At 44.4% G+C, this 22879-nt stretch overlaps 1 protein-coding gene across 1 annotated transcript in view; it reads right to left on the bottom strand.

Moving 5' to 3' along the window:
- PSTPIP1 (proline-serine-threonine phosphatase interacting protein 1) overlaps positions 1-14730 on the bottom strand; it is a 70873-nt gene extending 56143 nt beyond the window's left edge. The window contains 5 exon segments of the mRNA XM_060096105.1: positions 1471-1565; positions 1857-2063; positions 2158-2251; positions 4447-4584; positions 14668-14730. Of these exon segments, the coding sequence (XP_059952088.1) occupies positions 1471-1565; positions 1857-2063; positions 2158-2251; positions 4447-4584; positions 14668-14730 (597 nt within the window).
- Positions 14731-22879: the final 8149 nt, after the last annotated feature.

The following is a 22879-nucleotide window of genomic DNA, read 5'->3' as shown; positions in this document are numbered from 1 at the left end:
GGCTGAGGCTGGAGGCAGAGAGGCAGGGGAGGAGTCTGGAGAGACATGAGGAGGCTGGGCCAGGTCTGGGATGGGATGGATGTGGGAGAAAGGTGTGTGGGCCTGGCTCTGACACTGCCTTCCTCTGCTCCTAACAGCTGGGGTTCCCTGCTGGCCAGCCTCAGACTCACGCCACCACAGGGGTCAGTCTTGACTCAGGAAAGGAGGATAAGAAGGTATCCAGCAGTAGGTCTCATCAGCTCTGGCTGGTAGTCAGTTTCTTATCTGGATGAAACACAGTAACACACAGTGGGCACTCAGACAATGGCGGTAACCCTAGACTGTGAGCTGTACTTTCCAGACCCCATAGATGTCACTTTCTCTGGATGTGGGACTGCCCTGCCCACAGCCTGCCAGAGCTGGAGTTAAATGTCCCTGAATCCCAGGTCAGGCTGCCTATAGCCACAATGCTAGGGGCCACCTGCCTGCCGGGCCATACTACACCTTAGACTGGAGTAGTAGAAAGGGGGAGGAAGATTTGAAGTCAGACAAACTAGGGCGTGAATTCAGCTCTGTCCCTGACCAGCTCTGTGTTCTTGGCAAGTTACTCAAACTCTCTGAGCCTCATTTTCTTCATTTATAGAAATGAGCCAACAATACTCATGTAACAGGATGTTAAAAATGGGGCTTTTCTGCTCTCTCAGAGTTTTGGCTGATGTCCAAAGGTGAAGATGAGAAAAGACATTAGGAAACTACCTGTGTTTGCAGGACCTGCCAAAAGGGGGCTCCAAACAGACCCTGCACTGCTGCCCACTACCTGCCTCCAGCTTCTTATAGAGTTGAGGGCAGAGAGAAGACTGGTGAAGATGATGATTTTGAAGAGAGTTCTGGGGAATGCTGATGTTTCTTTTCCTCTTCCCTCCTGCAGATTCAGATAATCAAAAGTAGCATTAGGGCTTGGTCAACAGATCTCTCTCTCCCTCCGTCACCGATTCTCAGCTCTGCTTTCCTTGGGGTTGGCTCTATTCTCAGGCAGGCTCTTACTATGTGGCCACCCATGGCTGTTCAAGGCTTATATCCTTGTTTAGCATCCTCCGACGAAAAGAGACAGCTTCTTATCCAATGGTCCAGCCAAAGTTTCCAGCCTGACTCTCCTTTGCCTGATTTGGGTCATGGGTCCATCTCTGAACCAATCCCTGTGGCCAGTGTGGGATGGGCTGCCCTGATTGGCCAGATCTGGGTCACATGTCCTCTCCAGGAGCCCTTGTGGATCAAGAGTAGAGAAGGGAACTGAGAGGGCTGTACAAGAAGAGGGAAAGGGATCCTGGGCAGGGGAAACCCTCCATAATCACTGCTTCAGCCTCTGTGCCTCCTTTCCTGATCAGCACATCTACAGTAGCTCCCTCCTCCCCATTATTCTCCATCTCAACACGCTCCCAACTTCCCTCATTGTCCGCATTGCTGTTTAGAATTATGCATTTGCTTACTTACGGTTGGTTTGACTCCTCTGCTCTCCAGTGTCAGCTCCAGATCACTGGACCCACACAGCTCTTGTTCACAGCAGCATCCTGCAACTAGCCCAGTGCCTGACACATAAGAGATGCTTAGAGACTAGTTGTGGCACAAATGGTTGTTACCCTCATAGCGAGTGCCCTTTCTCCAGGCAGGGACCATACTTATTTCCTATGAGTCTGCCACCCACTCCCACCCTAGGCTGCCCCAGAGGGGCTCACACCCCATGGGCTCCTACTCACCTCCCCACTCTCCCACCCCCAGTCTCACTGGCCTTGCCCCAGGCTGTCCTTAACTGAAAGTCATTCCCATGGGACAAGGCTCCAGAGGGCCAAGCAAAGTCCTCCCCTACACCGTCTTCCTACTATTTGCTGTGTGTCTGTCGTACACAGAAGTTGTGGTTTTGTCCTCCTGGAGAAGGCCATCCTCGGGTCCTGCCGGGGAAGGTCCCTGCTCTCCTGCTATGGAGGAGAGGAGGCAGGAAATGGAACTGCAGGACAGGGCAGTGTGGAAGGAGGGCTCAGCCTCTTCTGATCTGCATTTGGAAGCATATGGATGAATAGGAGGGTCTCCTGGAGCAAGGAGGAAAGGGCGGTGCTAGTTGTCAGGTTTCTGCCTGACAATTTCTCTTCATTCTCCCCAAGCCTTTGTCTGAGAGGTCTTTACCATCAATGTGAGGCACCACTGAGCTGTCACCTGAGAGCTGCCCTTGGTTCTGGCTCAGAACCTCTGATGTTGGAGGAACAGCGCCCCCCGAAGGCTGGCGGGGTCAGGCAGTGCAAATCAGCAAGAGCCCATAGGCCCCATCTTAGGGCTGGAAGAGCTTCTTGCTGGAGTCAATCTGGGTGTTTCTGAATTTTGTTTAGTGCCAGGAGCCTGAGCTTCTTGGGCTATGGCTTCAGTCCAATAGTTAGAGAAGCTGCTCCCCAAAGACTCGCCCGGGGGCGGGGGCAGGTGCAGGGGTGCCACCTGATCCCAGGGTGCTCCTACTCAGGTCTTCTGCCTGCCCGGGCCTGGCCCCAGTCACTTCCCAGCCTTGGGGTGAGGGCAGGCTGTCCCCCTACCTTGAGCTGTGCAGGAGGGGCCAGCTCAGCATTCAGGGCTTGCCAGCAAAATCTTTGGCGATGTTGGGCCTCTCACCTAGACCCCGGGATGTCTTCTCCTGGTGCAGAGGAGGGGAGAAAGGCTGCTCCTCAAATCCAGCTTTCCTACCTCAAATCCTGTAGTTTTAGGAGTTAAGCCTAGTGCTACAGGGAGGAAGGGAGGCGTGGTGGCTCTTCAGACTTCCAAAACGTCTCTTCCAGGCACAAGAAAGGGGTTTTGGCACTTGCTGTGCTAATAGGTTTCCAGACTAAAGCCTCCGTCTCAGTCCTATGACCCAGAAATTCTATTCCTGTGCCCATGATGGAGGAGGGAGGGGCAGCCTGAGAGTCCACCGGCGGGGGGTGGGGTGGGGTGGATGAGTAAAACGTGGCCCATGAGCTGCGGGCACACTCAGCAACGTGGATACATCTTAAAATCAGAGTGCTTAGTGAAAAAAGTAGGAAACCAGATGAGATTTTATAACAGAATACAATTTCCATACATTAATAATACAGGCATAGGTGCATGCTTATTTTTAGCATTGTACTGTTGCCTCTGTGTGAATAAAATAAACACGACTATCTAATACCAGTGTGTAAAAGATTTCAAAACTTTGCTTATTTTTAGGATACTAGGGGAACATATTTTCATCCAAAATCTGGACACTAACTTTGTAAGACAGCACAATAGTATAACATTTCTCCTATGTTAATTTTTTTTTTAATTTTGCAATTTTCCATACTTCACATAGTTGAAAGGTATTTCAGTGGTTACTCTCAGTAATTCAGTACTATTTCAAATGTACCAAAATACTATAAACTGACTTTGGCACAATATACCTAAATGGAAATGTAAATTTATGTGTTATTCACAATGTGTTTTTGTCCCCCCAATTCTTTTTCATTTTCACATCACCTGGGCCCTGAATTTGGAATAACATGCTTATTCTACATTTGCATAAAGTCCTGATAAGGTATTAATGCTTCTAATTTCCCCTTACTTTTAAGAAAAATAAATTATTTTCCGAGTTAAAAAAATATATACTCACACAAAATACATGCAAGAACACATGCAAATAATAAGATATGCATTAAGCCCATTAGTGTGCTTACCTGTAGAGGAGAGGGGCATAGGAGGGAACTATGGGGTAAGAGGGAATTCGTTAATTCAAAATCAAGGAAGGGGCCTTACTCAAAGATGATAATGGACCATGAGGCTAAGTAACTCAACCTTCCTGTCCATACCTAAGGACAAAACAAAGGAAAAACCCTGCAAAGCTCCTGTCTCCAGGTTCCAGGCCAAGTTCATCTGCTTCAGCTCTGGGGCCCAAGGTCTTCCAAGAGTTTGAGTCAAAAGCACAGTGGCCTGTGGTTTATCATCCACCCATCCAGAAAATTCCTAGAAGCTTGTGGTCAAGGCTCAAGAAATTTCACCCTAAAAAAGACGGTGAGACTGAGAAACGTGCCCCCTAGAGGCCAGAAATGTGGTCAGAGGTCTATTTGAGTTGAACCAAAACTTCAAGAGAACGGAGCATAGGCAGTCTGTCCTGGCCGACCTCGAAGGCCTTGACTGCCCAACAGCTCTAGCTCCCAGCAGTGTTCAGGCTGCCGTGGCTGTGAGGGCAGGAACTGGCTGGGCAGGGCCTGGCAGAGTACTAGTCAACCCGAAGCCTGCTGTGCTTTTGGTCCTGTACATCCAGCTCCCACATCAGCCAGGATTCCAAGGACACAAGCCTCAAGAGCGCTGCCTTACTTAAAGAGCCCTGGAGAAGTATTGACCTTTTATGTCTGTGATACATTCTGTATCACATCCTCCCATGGTATAGGAGCCCTCAGCAAAATTATAAAGACAAACTTGGGTGGAAATCTGTACCATTTCTAAAGTCCTGTGCTCATTCTTCAGCCCTTCCATGCAGGGGTCAGGGTCTCTCTGGCTGCCCCGGCCCTCCCTGTGGGAAAAGCTGCTGAACTTGTTCTCAATAAGGTATAAGGATCCGAAAGGTTTCCCTTCCTAGAACAAGTTGCATGCTGCTTTAAGAGTCTGGCATGTACTGTGAAAGGAAAATTAAAATGGAGTCGGTATTGCTAATCCTCTAAAATGGAGCCAGGAGGCACTGAGTGAGTGTGATTTATGCACACCTCAGCCTAGACGGAATCTGGCCTTTGATCACTTATGTCTCAGCTCAGGCATCCAGAACATCTGCCCAATCTTCCAGACACTCAAGATATCATTTGGACCCTTACCCTAAATAACTCGTGACAGCCTATCCCTTAAGGAGAAATATTTCCTTTCCTGCATCAGAGCCAATCATAATTCCTGCCAGACAAGTTTAACAACCATACAGTCTTTGCCTTTATAAACCCCTGACTCTTTTTCTTCCCTGGAACACTCTTTCCCTTCTACCCAAATCTGTGTATCCCAAATTACAATTCTCTTGGTGTACAGGCTTCTCATCGCGGTAGCTTCTCTTGTTGCGGAGCACGGGCTCTAGGCACACAGGCTTCAGTAGTTGTGGCATGTGGGCTCATTAGTTGTGGCGCAAAGGCTTAGTTGCTCTGCGGCATGTGGGATCTTCCCGGACCAGAGCTCGAACCCGTGTCCCCTGTATTAGGCAGGCGGATTCTTAACCACTGCGCCACCAGGGAAGCCCCCAAATTGCAATTCTTAAGACCCACATAAAGCTCTTTGTTCTTTACAGCCTGGATGCTGATTACTGTTTGACAGTATTGCTGCTCATGCCAAGGGAACGAGTACTGAGGGTGGGACTTTAGGCAGCTGAAAAGCAAAGATTGTTCAAATGAGCCTGAGAGACAACCACCTGACCAGCCATACCAACAACTCTTTGGGGGGCAACTTCCCCTGCTGTCTGGTCTTAGAAAGTATGCCAGTTTCATCTTGGAGGCATGATATGAATTCAATTTCAATAAGCACTGTGACTTTCTCAAAGGTAAGATGTGTGTAACTGATCTTGTATTTTTCCCTCAAATCAAACCAAAATAATTGTATTATTTATAATGTTACTCCAAACTGTCAGGTTTTAAATCCTAAAGGATAAATCAGTCCCTTTAAGATGTCTTCTAGGACACCCTCTCTAACCATATGCCTTGATTTCTCTGTGGCTTGTCATCTTGCTGTGGGGTTAGGGCTGGGGGCCAAGGAAATTATCCTCTTTCCATCATCCTTTAGGTGAAAGTCATGTATTTAAATTTGGATTTTGAAAACTCCAAGGGCCTCCCAATTTTGCTTCATCTGAGATAAAATTCCCATCCTCCCACCAGCCATCGCTGGTGTCACCCTGGGGACTCGTGGACCCTGAGCCCCACTATGGCCCTCCCTCAACCATACCCTTTTCCACAGCATAAGGAATCAACAGAACCAAGGAGATGTAACCACACAGAGCTGTGTCTCCTTTCTAGAACAAATTTCAGGTCCCTGAGACTCTGGAATAGCATGCCCACATGGCCCTAAATCTTTCAAGGGCCTCTTCCTCGCAATTCTGTACCCCAAGTGTAAACTGAACTGTTGGTGTGTGCAGCCCTAGACCCAAAGGATGGCCAAGGGGCAGCTTTGGCAGAGGATGTGGACAGAGCTTGGACATGTGACCTGGGATGTGTACACAAGGTTCTTTACAACGTGAGACAAAGCTGGGGCCGGGGGTGGGAGAAAAAAGGGAGCCCTTTTCCAGATTCCGTGTTCCAGCACAGAATTCAAGAATTTTTAACTCAAACCTGGTGTTCCAGGTCTGTAGGCAAATATATTTGCCAGGGTAAGAGGATAAAACATATTTTACTTAGCAATTTGTTAGCTTGATTTATAACTTTTACTATTAGATGTCCCATGGTGTGTGACTTAACATTTGTACTCTTATCTTGAGCCCTGCAAATATTGGGGGCAGGCCTAACCAGGTCTTCTCTTGTGAGGTTGATGTACAATCACCCATTCTCTTGTTCTATTGGGTTGGCCAAAAAGTTCATTCGGGTTTTTCTGTAAGATGTTACGGAATATGAGGCATGGGAATAGAAGAGATGCAAAAGGGTCTTGAGAAGAGGGTAGAGGAAAATCAGCGCCCCTAAATATTCCCTCCAGTCCATCTTTCCCAGGCTGCTGCAGGGATCATTCTTTTCGGCTTCATTGCTTTGTATTTATGTTTTTAAACATTTAATTGTGGAAAATCTCAAACATATCCAAAAGTAGAATAGAAGAATGAACTCTCATGTCCCCATCACCCACCTGCAGTCATTGTCAACTCATGGCTAAACTTGTTCTTTCTCCATCCCCACCCACATCCTGCCCCTCCTCTATTATTCTGAAGCAAATCTCAGATATCACATTTTATATGTAACTATTTCTGTGTATATTTCTAAAAGATAAGGATTCTTGGAAAAAAACATAACCACCATAACATCACACCTAAAAGCAATTAACAATAATGTTAATGTCATCAAATATTCAGCCACTTTTCAAATTTCCAATTTTTTGTTTGTTTGTTTGTTTGTTTGTTTTGCGGTATGCGGGCCTCTCACCGTTGGGGCCTCTCCCGTTGCGGAGCACAGGCTCCAGACGCGCAGGCTCAGCAGCCATGGCTCACGGGCCCAGCCGCTCCGCGGCCTGTGGGATCTTCCCGGACCGGGGCACGAACCCACGTCCCCTGCATCGGCAGGCAGACTCTCAACCACTGTGCCACCAGGGAAGCCCTCCAATTGTTTTTAAATGTCACAAAATTTTTATTTTATTTTTTTTAGTTTGTTTGAATCTTGATCTAAATAAATAAGTCCTGTACACAGTAATTGGTGATATGTTTCTTAAGTTTTTTTCTTTTTATTAAATTTTATTGGAGTATGGTTGCTTTACAATGTTGTGTTAACCTCCACTGCCCAACAAAATGAATCTGCCATACACATACAGATATCTCCTCCCTTTTGGACTTCCTTCCTATTTAGGTTACCACAGTGTATTAGGTAGAATTCCCTGTGCTATACAGCAACGTTCCCATCAGTTGTCTATTTTATACATAGTGTCAATAATGTATATGTGTCAATCCCAGTCTTCCAATTCCTCTCACCCCACCCCTTTCCCCTTTGTATCCATACATTTGTTCTCTACCTTAAGTTTCTTTTAAATACCAGTTTCCTCCTCTTTTTTCCCTTGCAATTTATTTGTAAGGAAACTAGATCATTTATCCTATAGAGGTTTCCACAATATAGATTTTACTGACTGCATCTCCATGGTGTCTTTTAATATTTTCTTCTGTCCCATGTATTTCTTGTAAATTGCTACTTGAATCTAGATTTAGGTTGAAATTTTTGGCAAGAATACTTCACAGGAGCCATGTGATATCTGGTTGTCTTTATTTGTGATATTAGCAGATGTTGCTGATCCAGTGTCACTACCCATTAATTAATTAGGAGTTGCCAAATGGTGATATTCCAATTCTATAATTCCTTCTTCATTTATGAACTGAATTACTTCTATAAAGAGAAACTTCCCTTCATCTACTATTTGGTTACCCAGTAGTACAGCCTGTATAGGAAAGACAGATAAATGCTCAAAGATAATTATATGTCTTTATTAATTTTCAAAATAATGAATTTGCTCATGACCATACTGCAAAAGTGAGCAATTAAATTTGTTTTAGTATCATTATGAACTCATGGAATTAAACATATTTGATGTATTCAATCCATTGAAGTTTTGCCGTTATTGATGCTAAAAGTGTCCATCTTTGGCCAGAAGGAGCCTCTTCACGTTGACTTCTGAGTCCTTCTGACACTATCCTAGCCGTCTTTGAGGACTTCCTTCCCATCTGGTACGATAGGCTCCTCATGTTCATTTCTTATCCCAGCCCTGGAATTAACATTTCTTCATAGAACCCTAGTCTTTTGTTGGGAAATGGAATTTCAAGACTACGATCTGGGCACCGAGGGTGTTCACTGCTAGAGGATTGATTATTATTCCTAGGTCTTTTCAGAGATCAGAGCTAGGGAATAATGTTTTCTGTTAGTCTTAAAGATAAAACATATAAGTTCATACTGATACTTTCAACTCAAATTCAGGGCTACGGGGCTTTTGCATAACCTCTTATTTCTTCCACCTGCATCTCCTTTCTTCCACGCTAAGAATCTCATTTCTCAAATACACCCAGAAAGGGACTTCCCTGGTGGTGCAGTGGTTAAGAATCTGCCTGCCAATGCCGGGGACATGGGTTCAATCCCGGGTCTGGGAAGATCCCACATGCCGCAGAGCAACTAAGCCTGTGTGCCACAACTACTGAGCCTGCACACCACAACTACTGAGCCTACATGCTGCAACTACTGAAGCCCACACGCCTAGAGCCCATGCTCCGCAGCAAGAGAAGCCACCGCAATGAGAAGCCCGCGCACGGCAAAGAAGAGTAGCCCCCACTCGCTGCAACTAGAGAAAGCCCGTGCTCAGCAACAAAAACCCAACGCAGCCAAAAAAGAAGACACCAAGTAATATATAATTGGAATTTCATATAATTTCTCATTGGCTTCATCCCACATTGCACACACAACAGTCTCAGAACACCAATACCAGTTCTCTCACCAGCCAAATGATTGCTGAAAACAAGTTAAGATTGCTTGTTTGCAGTCCTTTTTGTCCTTAGATTATATCTCTCTATAGGTGTACAGTCAAATCACTGTGTTTGGAACAGTTCCCCTGTGTGCTTACCCCACTAACCATATGCACACTTATGCTCATTTGTTCCATTTTACTTTTAGGAATTCTTTTTTAATATAATTTTGTTTTTTACATGAAATTTTTACTTGGTTCCAAAGTCAAATACACAAGCCAAGCTTTATTCAAATAAGCCCAGCTTTTCTCCCCATCTCCTCCACACTGTACTCTCCCTCCCCCTATAGGTAACCACTTTTTATTGGTTTATCCATTGCTTGTCTGTTTTAAATATAAGTAGATACATTTGTATGTTTACATATTTGTATCCCTGCCTTTCTTAGATAAATACTATACACACATTCCTTTTGGTTTTTTAAATTTTCTGTTTTATTTACTTTTATTTTGTTTTATTTTATTTTATTTTGGCTGTGCCATGTGGCGTGAGGGATCTAAGTTCCCCAACAAGGGATCGAGTCCGTGACCCCTGCGTTGGGAGCACAGAGTCTAACCACTGGACCACCGGGGAAGTCCCACACATTCCTTTTTTACTCAGAAATATACCATAAGTGGAGATATCCCTCATTCCCTTCTACAGTTGCCTAGTACTTCTTTATTCGACCAGCCTTTTGATAGACAAGTGGGCTGTTTTCCATTACAAAGTCCTGCAATTAATTGATTTTTTTATTTTGGTCTGAGGTCATTTGGATGCAAATCCTAGACATTATCTTTCCACAGAGAAATCTTTCTAAAGTACAGATGTGGTCAGGAGTCTCCTCTGCTTAGAATCCATCAATGGCTCCTCCTCACTCTTAAGATAAAGTCCAAATTCCCTAGCTCAGCAGACAGTGCCCTACCAGATCCTACCTTGCCCAGCTCACCAAGCCACCTGCTGCTGCTCTCTCCCCAGCACCTCTCATGCCCCTCTCCACCCAGGAGGACAAGTCCATACTTGTGTAACCAAGCAAGAAGGGCTTGTGCGCCCACAGCGCAGAAAGTCAAACTCCTGACAGCGTGTGTTAGCAGCAAAGTGAGGGTTTATTGCAGGGCTCCAAGCAAGGGAGTGGGAGACAAGCCTTAGATTCACTCCCACTCGGTCTTTGAGTTAGAGGGTTTTTTAAGGGGAAGAACAAAGCAGCTGGGGTTAATCACGGTCTTGTGACATTTCTGTGACATTTCTTAATCGTAGTTTCAGGAGTCAGGATGTCTCTGGTTTACTATCTCTGGCCAGGTGGTCCATGGCTTGGGGGTCTGTTAGCTCATCTTGTCCTGGAGAAAAAACCTGAGTTTGTAGGTTAACGATGTTATCGACAACAGCAGTTTTAGTCATTTGACTCTGGTTGATTAGTGTTCAGTTAGCACAGGATTGAGGTCAGAGGGAGCAAGAAAGAGAATAAATTTTAGACAGAGAGGTTAATCAAACTCAGCAGGGGAAGTGGGTTTTAGGGGTCTTGGCTTCACTACCCCTGACTTCATGCTGCTTACACATTCTCTACTGTCTGCTTAGAAGGCTTTTCGTTCTTCTTTTATTCACCTTCTTTTTTTTTTTAATTTATTATTTATTTATTTATGGCTGTGTTGGGTCTTCGTTTCTGTGCGAGGGCTTTCTCTAGTTGCGGCGAGCGGGGGCCACTCTTCATCGCGGTGCGCGGGCCTCTCACTGTTGCGGCCTCTCCTGTTGCAGAGCACAGGCTCCAGATGCGCAGGCTCAGTAGTTGTGGCGCACGGGCTTAGTTGCTCCGCGGCATGTGGGATCTTCCCAGACCAGGGCTCGTACCCGTGTCCCCTGCATTGGCAGGCAGATTCTCAACCACTGCGCCACCAGGGAAGCCCCTATTCACCTTCTTTTATTCAGCCTGTGTAAACCAGTTGCTATCTGTGCATGGATGTCTGAACTGTGATTTTTTTCCATGTTTATCCCCTCACCTCATTGTTCCTTCAGAGCTGGAGCTGACAATATCCCCAACGCCAAGCAGAAGCCCAGCAGCTCTATGTGTTTAGTAAATGTTTGTTGAGTGAATGAACGATTGTCTTTCCTTTCAAATAAACAAAATCAGCTTCAGGTCACAGTCATGCCTCTCGCCAACCAGAGAAGAAGCTGCACTATAATGAAATCTCCTTGGTGTTTTCTTTTTGTCATTCTTCTGAAGGAAAAAATTTCTGCCCATTAGGTGTTTATAAGAGAGACCAAAGCTATCATCACTGTGGAAAAAAAAAAAAAAAAGGGACATTATAATCCAGAAGCTCAAGTAGTCCAAGAATTTTATGACAAAAACTTTAGTTCTGTTGGAAAAAAACAGACTCAGAGCCAGCAATGTTGGGCAAAGAAGGGAAGGCCCTGGCTGACAGCCCTCCCCACCACGGGTCCGGGGTCCATCTCACGTTTGGTCCCTTCAGAGTTCAGGAAGGCCCCCTCTTCACTTCTGAGACCCCCACCAGGGCAGGCCCAGACAGCATCTGGGCCACTTTCAAGGTGGGTCTCTCACAGCTTGGAAAACCCATTCCATTTAGGTCTACCTGTTGGCTCAGGCTTTAGTCTGCCTGCCTTTTTTCCTGTTTGCACTGAAGGTGGCTAAAGACAGGCGTGTCCTGCTCGGGGCCTCTGCCCTCGCACGCCACTAAGAATCAAGCCTCAGCATGCAAAGTCCTCACTGTGCACTATCCCTGGGGAGGGGCGTGTGAGGCGTGTCACTGCATGCACTCTTAGGTTTTCCTCATCTCCTGTAACCATTGTTATTTTGGTGACACACATCCAAGGAAGCTCGTGGGCAGCTCAAGAGAAGCCTGGGGAGAAGAGGGAGAAGTTCTGGTTTGAAAAGAGGTCAAAGAACCACAGAATCTGAGGAGCTCATATTGAAAGGGATTTTGGTACTCACCTAGGATGTTCCAAAGAGGATGTGTCCCAGGGATCACAAAAGAGGCCCCTGTTTAATCTGTTTTATAAATTTAAGTACCAAGGGGTACTATCTCACTTGAAGAAAGAGTTCTGATTTTTTTTAAGTCTGCAAAATGTTGACCCTCGTGCAGCTTCTTGCCTGATACAAGAATTTCCTTTATTATGGCGTCTCTGTTACAGGGTCACCTAGACTTACATGCTCCTGGAGCCAGGGGGCTCCCTATCGCCCCTAAGATGCCATCCCATTGTCGGGCAGCTCTAATGATCAAAAGGATCCCCCGCACACCTCTCCGTGGCTCTCTGCATTGGTCCTGTTCCTGGTCATCTTCCCCAGGTCTAGGCTGTGGCCTGTTGAAGGCGGAGCTCACCTCCTCCCACCTCTCCCCACCTCCCTTCTCCCTATTAAATGTCCTAGGGTCCTTGGTCTGCTCCTTTGATATTTAACAGATCATTACCTGCCCTAAAGGGATTCTCTTGTCAGAAGTAAAAATGTTTTATGGCTATCACTTCAATTTGCTGTGCTCCTGATTCAAAATAGCAGCTGTGTGCCTCTTTAATGGGTTTTTTTTTTCTTCCCAGTTGTTGAGTCCTCTCCCTTTTCAAAGGTGTGAAGATTCAAAGCAGACCCTGGCAGGTCTGAGATTTCCTCGCCAGGCGTTTGTTTCACAGCACTCGCCTCCCTCTCCCCCTCCTGTCATGGAGGCTGTGGCTGTCAGAGAGTAACCGCAGCCCTTACAAGGAGGCGAATTCAGACGCACAGAAACACAAAGCCGACTTTCTAAACTATTATTAGCAAAGCAATTTGAGGACCACACCAATAGAACAGCAGGCCAGATACATGGTTCTCACACTTGACCCCTAGAATTACCTGGAGGGCTTGTTAAAACACACTCCTGAGTTTCTGATTCAGAAGCTCTGGGTGGGGCCTGAGAGTGTGCATTTCTTACCTGTTCCCAGGTGATGCTGATGCTGCTGGTCTCAGAGCTACACTTTGAGAACCACTGGATTAAATGGAGAAATACCCCCAAAGAAAGCAAGATTTCAAAGAATGGAAGTGTTTCTAAGTGCCCCGTAGGAAAGCGTGCAGCGGGCCCTGCATGCTCCACAGGTGCCTGAGTTCACCGAGGTTCCTTCCTCAGGTGTCTCATCTCCCCCACCAGCATCACCTCCACGTGCAGTCTCGCAGGGCTGGAAGCGGAGCAACGGACACATTAGCCTTGTTGGCTGACCACTTCATCTCAGAGCCCAAGGGAAACTGCTCTTCTGGACCCAGTTTTGGCCCTCAGGGAAAAATGGGCAAGAAGACAGTCATTTTGTCTTGGAGGTGGCAATAACCAAGAGAATGGCCCTCAAGCATTTCAACAACACTCCCGTGTATGCCTGAGGGCCCTGCAGATGTGTCCTAGGGACCTGAACAAGGAAAATTTCAAAATTCTGAGAAATATGGTTCCCAGGAGATGTGGTTCCTAAGAGATGAGAAACACTTTTAAATAACAGTAACAGTGACCTGACTTTGCAATCCTAGAGGATGCTAGGAAGGAAGAGAAGCTGAGCAGGGAAACAAAGTAGGAGGCTGGGCTGTCATCAGGGCAAAGAGGTGTTAGAGTCTGGGGAATTTTTTTGTTGGTTTTTAAAATATTTAACACCACCTGAGCATCAAAGACTGACAACAGACTGTGAAATCTCCTAGTCCCAAAGAGAGCGGGCAATTAAGTTTAAAGGGCAGGAGCTGTCAATTGGTGGCCAATATATATATAAAAGGAACCTTCATCTCTGGCATCTCACCTTGCAGCCTTATCAAAGGTTTGCCCTTCTGTTGCTTCGTAAGTCACTTTATTGAGATTTTGAAATGCCAGCGTTTTCAAACTTGCAGCAGCAGCTCTCAGAACTTAAAGGAGTTTAATCAGGTGTGTATTTCCTGTTTTAACTTCTAAGAGAAACTGCTACAGTACTCATTGAGGTTTGACAAGAGCTGTTTCACAACAGCGGGTTCCAGAGCTTTCCTTCATGTTGAATTTTGGCCACGCTTGCTTCATCTCTCTATTATTACCTAGCAAGGAAAGAATTTCCTTTTTTTTTTTTTCTAGTCTAAACATTCCCCATGAGAAAAACAGTCTGCTTCTCTGTTGAATAATAGGCCCCAAAGCCTGTTAATAAAAATCAAAGTCTGTTTAGAAATTAACGGTAGGTAAGAGTCACATCATTCATGTTAATCGTATTTTCGCTACCTGATAGAGCATAAAAAGTAGATTGTCTTTCTGAGTTTGCTTTGAAGGAGTTGGTTCTGTCTCCAAAATATCTCTACCATCTGTTGCAACCACAGTTGTCTTTCCTAGGGCTCGTTATTGCTTCCTAGATGAGTCAACCCCCTCTTACATGATCTCCCCACTTCCACTCCCCTTCCCTTCTCATCTTGCTAATGATCATTCTCCACACACTCCCCCAAACACAGATCCTCTCCTAGGGCCCACAGATCAGCTCCACACACCTCTAGGGGGAGTGGAGGAAGGGCAGCCCTCTCCAGGGCAGCACCCTGGGCTACCTTCAAGGTGGGTTTCCTGTACCTGACCTGCTTTTCCAGCTCCACCTTGCCCAGTCTTACAGTTCATCTCTTGCCTCAGACGCATTGCTTATTAAGTCATGCAACCAGGAGCGCATTCATTCGTCAGCACACACTACACCCCGATTTTTATCTTGGGCAACAGGTTAATAATAACAGTAAGAACAGCCAATATTTACTGAGGACTCTCTGTATGCCAGGCACTGTGCTAAGCCCTTTCAGGTAAGAACTCATTTGATTCACACATGACTCTACTAGGTAAATACAGCAACTCATCAACTCCATTTAACAGTCATGAGACAGAGACTCAGAGAAGTTAAGCAGCTTGCCCAAGTTCAGGCTTCACAGTTCATGGTTCATTCATTCATTCATTCATTCAAATAGTTTTTGGAGCACCTATTATGTTCCAGGCATTGTCCTAGGTGCTTGGAAAACATGAGAGAAGAAAACAAAGAACTCTGCCCTCATGGAGCTTACATTCTGGTGGAGGGAGATGGACATGAGAACAGATGTTATAAGTAAATTATATAGTGTGTTCGAAGGTGATGAGTACTATGGGAACAAAAGAGGACCAGAACTTAGGCAATGGCGAGTCAGTATGTGGGCGGCAGGTTAGAGTATGAAATAGGGTGGTCAGGGTGGCTGCATTAAGCAGGTGACTTTTTACCAAGACCTGAAGGAAATAAAAGGAGTTACCCTATGCGATCTGGGGGAAGAGCATCCTTACGAGAGGGAAGAGCCAGTGCAAAAGTCCTGAGACTGGAACGTGCCAAGTGCCTGGTGTGTTTAGGAATTATAATGGTGTCCAATGTGGAGGGAGAGGAGCACATTGAATAAGGGAAAAGAGCAGGGGATGAGGTCAGAAAGATACGTGAGGAGCCAGATCGTGTAGAATCCTGTAGCTATTTGGTTTTTACTCTGAGTAAAATGGTAAAGTGGTGGGGTGGGACCAAGTCTATTCTCTGGTCGCCTTGTAGGAAAGAGATTATGGAGAAGGGGAGTCAAAGATGGAAACAAGGAATAAGAGGCAATTACATGAATCCAGGCAGTAGTAGTGGAGGGGTGAGAAGCATCTGGATTGGACTCTAAAAGTTTTGGGCTTCCGAGAGTGATTTAGAGACCTAAGCGCCTAACCCCGCTTTCCTCCAATTCTACTCCGCCTCCTTGCAGGTAGTTACACAGGAGTCTCTTTAAGTTATCACAGGTTCATTTGAAATCAGGAAATCATTCCAAACAGGAAATAGTTCATTTAACTTCATTTAATACTAGCATTACAGTTTCTAAAAATAACTTTCACCTTTTAAATTTCCTATAGACACTTTTTGTCTTTGAAAGTTAAATCCATCATCTTCACTTTCAAATTCCTCTCATAAAAAGGCTGTGTTTCTTCCTGTCTGTTTAAATCATATTCCACACTGAAGTTGGTTATGTAACTTAGGAATGAAAACAATGTCATGCCTTACTTTTCGTATGTCTCCTGGGAGATTGCTACAGGAGGTGGAGTGGGGAATCCGTAAAGTCATAAACATAAAGCAATTTAATTGACTTTTTCTTAATTAAATGGGAAATATAAAATATAAAATTCTTTTCAGTAAATGTATTAAATATAAAACACACTCCATTTCCAACTGGTTGCTAGGTAAATCAGGCAAAGACAAAGCGTCAGAGCTGGAAGGAAATATAAAGATCGACTCCTCTGATCTCTTCCATAGCCCTCTGATGAGAAACCAGACCTGGGAACGAAGAGAGCTGCCTGGATTGCACTGAGGTTAAGTGGCTGAAGCTCAGGTCCACCTTCAGACACCAGCCTAGTGCTTTATGCAGACACAGTGATGCAGCTTCCTGTCAGAAAAGACACAGAAAACAAAATTATGGGTAGGCTCTTAAAGCAGTACGCAGAGCAACCAGACCAGTGTTTCTAAGTGGTGCGATTTTGCCCTTGGGGGACTTCTGGCAACGTCTGGAGACATTTTTTTTTTACCTGTTACAACTGAAGTGAGGGTGCTACTGGCATCTCACAAGTAGAGGCCAAGGATGCTGCTAAACATCCTACTGTGTACAGCCCTTCCTTGTCCCCAACAAAGAATAATTCAGTCCCCAAAGTCAACAGTGCCAAGATGGAGAAATCCTGAACTAGAACCAGTTTGTCAACACTCAGCTGCATTTTAGAATCACCTGGGTGTCCGCAGACCAATGAATCAGAATCTCTAGGAGAGGGGGCCGAGCATCAGTGTTTTTTGGAAAGCTCTCCAGGTGATCATAATGTACCCAAAGTTTGAAAATCACTGGTTCAACCCCTACAAATTGGAAAATGAATCAAACCACCAACCGAAGAAGATATTTAGCCCTTACTATGTGTCCACCAGAAACTGGAGGAGATATAAAGCCCTTCACAGCACAGTCCTTGCCTTAGGGAGCTCACAGTTTGGATGAAGAACAGACCAGGAAACACTATCATTTGTTGTGGGTTATTTAGGTGACGAATGAAGATCCACTCCTTCGGGATCTTCATTCCCGAAGAATGAAGATGAGGAAGGGTTTTAGCAAAGAGAAGGCAGCAAAGAGCCGTGAGAAATCAGAGGTCTTCTGAGTTGTCACCAAAGGTGAGTTTATTGGTGGGACTACTTCATTCATTTTGCATCTTTGTATACATTTACTTCTATGATCAGAAAAAGCCTTATTTTTTCAGTCTGCTAGAATTGGGTTAACCTCTTAAGGTACGTTACTTTACCCTCCAAACTATGATTATACATGATTTAATAATATTAAATATAATGTATGTGCGTTACTAAGCCCAGAGAGACTGCTTTATTGCTTTTTTAAAAAAATTATACAAGCAATTTGGTGTAACTGATACATTAAGAAAATAATTGTCCCCTTACAGTTATTGGGTTAATTAAACCCATCTTTCCCATTGGGAATTGTGTCCCTTAAGGATATCTTGTTCAGATTCTTTAACTTGCCTGTCATTATTTATTTATTTTGCGGTACGCAGGCCTCTCACTGTTGTGGCCTCTCCCGTTGCGGAGCACAGGCTCCGGACGCGCAGGCTCAGCGGCCATGGCTCACGGGCCCAGCCACTCCACGGCATGTGGGATCTTCCCGGACCGGGGCACGAACCCGCGTCCCCTGCATCGGCAGGTGGACTCTCAACCACTGTGCCACCAGGGAAGCCCGCCTGTCATTTTTGTGGTTACAACTCCTTCACTTCACAGTATAGGACACATTATTTAAGACATAGTCTTTTTCATTTTTAAACTAGTGTCTATTCAAAGCCTGTTTCCCCTCCTCCCTAGAGGCACTGGTGGCTATAGGCAGTGGTTTTCAACTCTAAACAGACCCAATGCTCCTTGTAATAACAATTATGTGTTTAATAGCTGCTTTACTATGTTGAAATAGAATTCATATGTAGTATAACTTACCTACGTATAAAAAATTTTTTAATGAATATATATTGATTGTCCCTCCTCCCCCATGTATTCTCCATGCTCCTATGGCCTGCTCTGGGCCCAGAGAGGCAACCTCCACAGACTGTATCCACCAGGGTTTCCTGGTGCATTAGGCCAATAGGAGGCACTGATACAAAGGCCACAGCAAAAGGAGAGAGGTGAGGGTATTTATTCCCTGCCCCACTGAGGTACCAACAGTGTTGACATATCTCTGTAGACGTATAGTCACAGCTCATGTGTATGTGGGGTGAGGGGTAAACTAGCCTGCTAAGGCTGCCATAACCACAGGCTGTGTGACTTCAACAACAGACATTTATTTTCTCACAGTTCTGGAGGCTGGAAGTCCAAGGTCAAGGTGCCTACAGGGTTGATTTTTGGTGAGGCCTTTCTCCTTGGCTTGAAGACAGCTGCCTTCTCTGTGTCCTCACATGGCCTTTCCTCTGTCCCTGGTGTCTCCCTCTCTTCTTATATGGACACCAATCCTATTGGATTAGCGTCCCACCCTTTCATCTTTAAAGGTCCTGTCTCCAAATGCAGTCACATCCTGAGGTACTGGGGGTTTAGGGCTTCAGTGTATGAATTTGGGAAGGGTATTATCTCAACATGTAAATACTTGGGAGTGACCATCCCCAGAAGATATCTTGAAGTACTGCTGTCAGCTTTTTGCACCATGAATGGGCTTGGGTACAAACGCAGATGGCTACTGGGGTTTTTATCAGAGACTTAAATACCACTAGTGGCCATGTCATTTGGGACCCGGTTTTCTGCAATGGTGAACAACTCCTGGAAAAGTTCTAGATAAAAGGAAGCCCAACCTTCCTTTGATTTACATAGTAGTTGAATTTCTGGAAATGCAGTGTACATTAAAACCATGTAAAAAATACTTTGTTTAAAATGGAGTTTGGGGGCTTCCCTGGTGGCACAGTGGTTGAGAATCTGCCTGCTGACACAGGGGACACAGGTTCGTGCCCCAGTCCAGGAGGATCCCACATGCCGCAGAGTGGCTGGACCCGTGAGCCATGGCCGCTGAGCCTGCGCGTCCGGAGCCTGTGCTCCGCAACGGGAGAGACTGCAGCAGTGAGAGGCCTGAGTACCGCAAAAAAAAAAAAAAAAAAAAGGAGTTTAATTCTAGCCTCAGATGATCATATGCAGGTCTTTTACCTACATGAATGTCCACTAGGACATTCTAAAACTATGTGGGACAAAGGACAATTATTTCTTGTGCAGGACTGTCCCAAAAATGGCAGGGCACCTAGGACCCCTGACCCTGCCCTTCAAATGCTCCCAAAGTGCCCCCAGGGTGTGCCCCCCCCAAGCACAAAATCCCAGGGGATTGCAGTGGGGTGGGGTAGTTGTGGCCTCTGCTGCCCTCTGCTCCTTTCTGGTGTTGGAGTCTGGGAGGAGAGGTGGGATGGCAGGGGATGGGGAGAGATCACTGAAGTGAGGATTCTCTCCTCTCTCAGGTGGTTATCGTGATTCTGTGGCTCGCAGTGACCGATTAGGGAAGTCTTCTGTGGAACTTCTGGTGTGGAACTCATATGCGTTTGATTTTTTCTTTTTTAAATGATCTTTTTGAGATATAATTCACATACCAGAAAATTAAAGTGTACAACTCAACAATTTGTAGAGAGTTGTGCAACTATTACCGCAATCTAATTTTAGAACATTTTCATCACCCCCAAATAAATCAGGGACTCAATAACAGTCGTTATTCATACTGTACCCCCAGCCCTAGGCAACCACTAATCTACTTTCTGTCTCTGAAGATTTTGGAATCATACAATATGTGGCCTTTTGTGACTGGCTTCTTTCACTTAGCAGGGTATATACAGGTTCATCCATGTTGTAGTTTGTATCAGTACTTCATTCCCTTCTATAGCCAGATAATATTCCATTATATGAATATACCACCTTTTATTTATCCATTCATCAGTTGATGCACATTTGGATTGATTCCATGATTTTGACTATTAGAAGTAATGCTGCTGTGAACATCTTGTACAGGTTTTTGTGTGTATGTATGTTTTCATTTCCTCTGGGTATAGACCTAGGAGTGGAATTGCTGGGTCATATATATTTCTATGTTTAACCTTTTAAGGAACTGCTAGACTGTTTTTCAAAGCAGCTCCGTAATTTTACATTCCCACCAGCAGTGTAAAAGTGTTTTAATTTCTCCATTTCTGCACAAACGCTTGTTATTATCTGCCTTTTTGATTATATACATACCTAGTAGGTGCGACGTGATATTTCACTGTGGCTGTAATTTGCATTTCCCTAATGATTAGTGATGTTGAGCGTCTCTTCAGGTGCTTGTTGGCCATTTATATATATTCTCTGGATAAATGTTTATTCAGATAATTTGTCCATGTTTAACTGGATAATTTATTGTTTTGGCTACTTTATTTTTAAAATTGAGTGGTAAGTGTCCTTTATATATCCTAAATATAAGTAGTTTCTCAGGTATGATTTGCAAGTATTTTCTCTTATTCTGTGGGTTGTCTTTTCACTTTCTTAATGGTGTCTTTGAAGCACAAAAGTTTTAACTTTTGATGAAATTCAGTTTACCTATTTTTTCTTTTTTTACTTATGCTTTGGTGTCATATCTAGGAAGGCTTCGCCCAAACCAAGGTCACAAAGATTTACTCATACAATTTCTTCTAAGAGTTTTATAGTTTCAGCTCTTACACTTAGGCCTATGATCCATTTTGAGTTAATTTTTATATATGGCTTGAGGAAGGGGTCCAACTTCATTCTTTTGCATATGGCTATCCAGTTGTCCCAGCAATATTTGTTGAAGAGACTATTCTTTCCCCACTGAATTGTCTTGGCACCCTTGTCTATCAACATGGTTTTATTTCTGGACTCTCAATTCTACTCACTGATCTATAAGCCTATACTTATGTCAGTGCCACACTACTTGATTACTATACCTATATGGGTTCTAAAATGGACCTTCCAAGGGCCTTCCCCATTTCATACTTCCCCTGATATAGGAGATCCAGCTCCTTTTCAACCTCTCTCGTTCTCTCCATTGCAAATATCACAGGGATTTACCCCATATCCTCTTACTGCTGGCCCACAAAGCAAACAGTCCTTACAGATGAGATAACAAGCCCATTTTCAAGGACTTCTCAACTCATGAAAAGCTCAAGTATTCATATATGCCAGAAGATGGATGTGCAGGCTCCTTCAACATTGAGATATGGATTTGAGAGTCTCATCTTAGAGAAGTTCTCCAAGTTATGGGGGTAGTGGAAATAGTCTGGGCAAAGTGTGTAAAGAGAGAAAGCCATGGATAAAACCTCAGGTGGTGGACGAAAAGCCAATAAAAGAGTCTGAGAAGTAGTGATCAAACAGGAAGGAGAAAAATTAGAAAAGCATGGCATCATGAAAACCAAAAGAAAAAAAGCATTTTTCAGGAGGCTACAATCAGGAGACATATGCTCAAGAAACCTTAGGTAAACTCCATAGTTGAGCTTCTGTTTGGACTGTGTTGCCATAGGAATGCCAACCCAGGTGAGCAAGCAGGAAAGGGAATCCAGTTTCTCTAGTTGGAGCCAGCAATGGTTTGGATTCAAAGTTTCTGTCATCAAAACTAGATGTTTCCTCTCCTGTGATCCTGTTTGCCTAGGATACTATCCTATTCCTATCATTGGTGAACTCTATTCTCTCACGCAGTTTTGAATAGAGTCACTGTACACCAAAGTGTTTCTGGTCCCTTTCTCTTTTGCCAACCTGTTCAGTTATAATGTAAACATCATGTGATACAAATGCAATTGAAAGAGAAAATATTTTTTCTGTTTTAGAGGGTAGGGACAGAAACCAACAGGTAAGATAATATTGATGGGTATGGAAATTTATAAGGCAGGTTAGTAGTGGGAAGGAAGGGATTGAGAGCACAAGAGGCCATCAGAATACTGAGTATCTGGAGGAGGATGGGATGGGGGTTAGGACTCAGAAAGGCAGAGACAAACTCTGATGGCCCTACACTTTTGCTACACATGCCTATTCTAGATCATTTTATCGCCAGAACCAAAATGATCTTCTCAAAGTCAACCTGACAATCTCATACACTTGGTGGCATTACCCACTAAACTCTGAAATGACCCACCTGGTTTCCTGCCATTACCTCCTAATTAAATCCATCTGCAGAACCAACAGCTGCTGAATGGTGTACAATCAATCCTATTGTTAGAAGGTATTTTAGGGGGAGGGCTAATTCTTAAATTTTGATGTATTCTTGAAACTCTTCTTAAGTTTGAAATTATAACTTTGACTTAGATTCACCAACTGTTTATATTTTGCCCCATTTGCTTCCTTATTCTCTTTCCCTTCCCTCCTCTTCTCTATGCATGAACACATACCTTTTTTTTTTCTGAACTATTTGAAAGTAAGTTGCAGACATCATAATCCTTTCTCTTCTAAAAATACTTTGCTAAGAACAAGGACATTCTCATAAATACCCACTGTTCAATTGTCAAAATAAGGACATTTATCATTGATACAATATTAACCACAGAACATTTTCAAATGTCAGGATTGCTCCATTAACAACATTTATACCTATTTTTCCTTTCTTCAGGATCTAGTCCAGGATCACATGCTGTATCTAGCTGTCATAGTTTTTTAGTCTCTTTTAAACTATAAGAGGTCTTTGGCCTTTTTTTGTCTTTCTTGACCTTGTCATTTTTGAAGAACATAGGTCAACTATTTTGTGGAATGTCCCTCACTTTGTGTCTGTGAATTTCCTGTGGTTAGATTCAGACT

Source organism: Mesoplodon densirostris, chromosome 4 (genome assembly GCF_025265405.1).
Source record: "Mesoplodon densirostris isolate mMesDen1 chromosome 4, mMesDen1 primary haplotype, whole genome shotgun sequence".
Classification (NCBI taxonomy): domain Eukaryota; kingdom Metazoa; phylum Chordata; class Mammalia; order Artiodactyla; family Ziphiidae; genus Mesoplodon; species Mesoplodon densirostris.
This window is presented reverse-complemented; position numbering and strand designations above follow the sequence as displayed.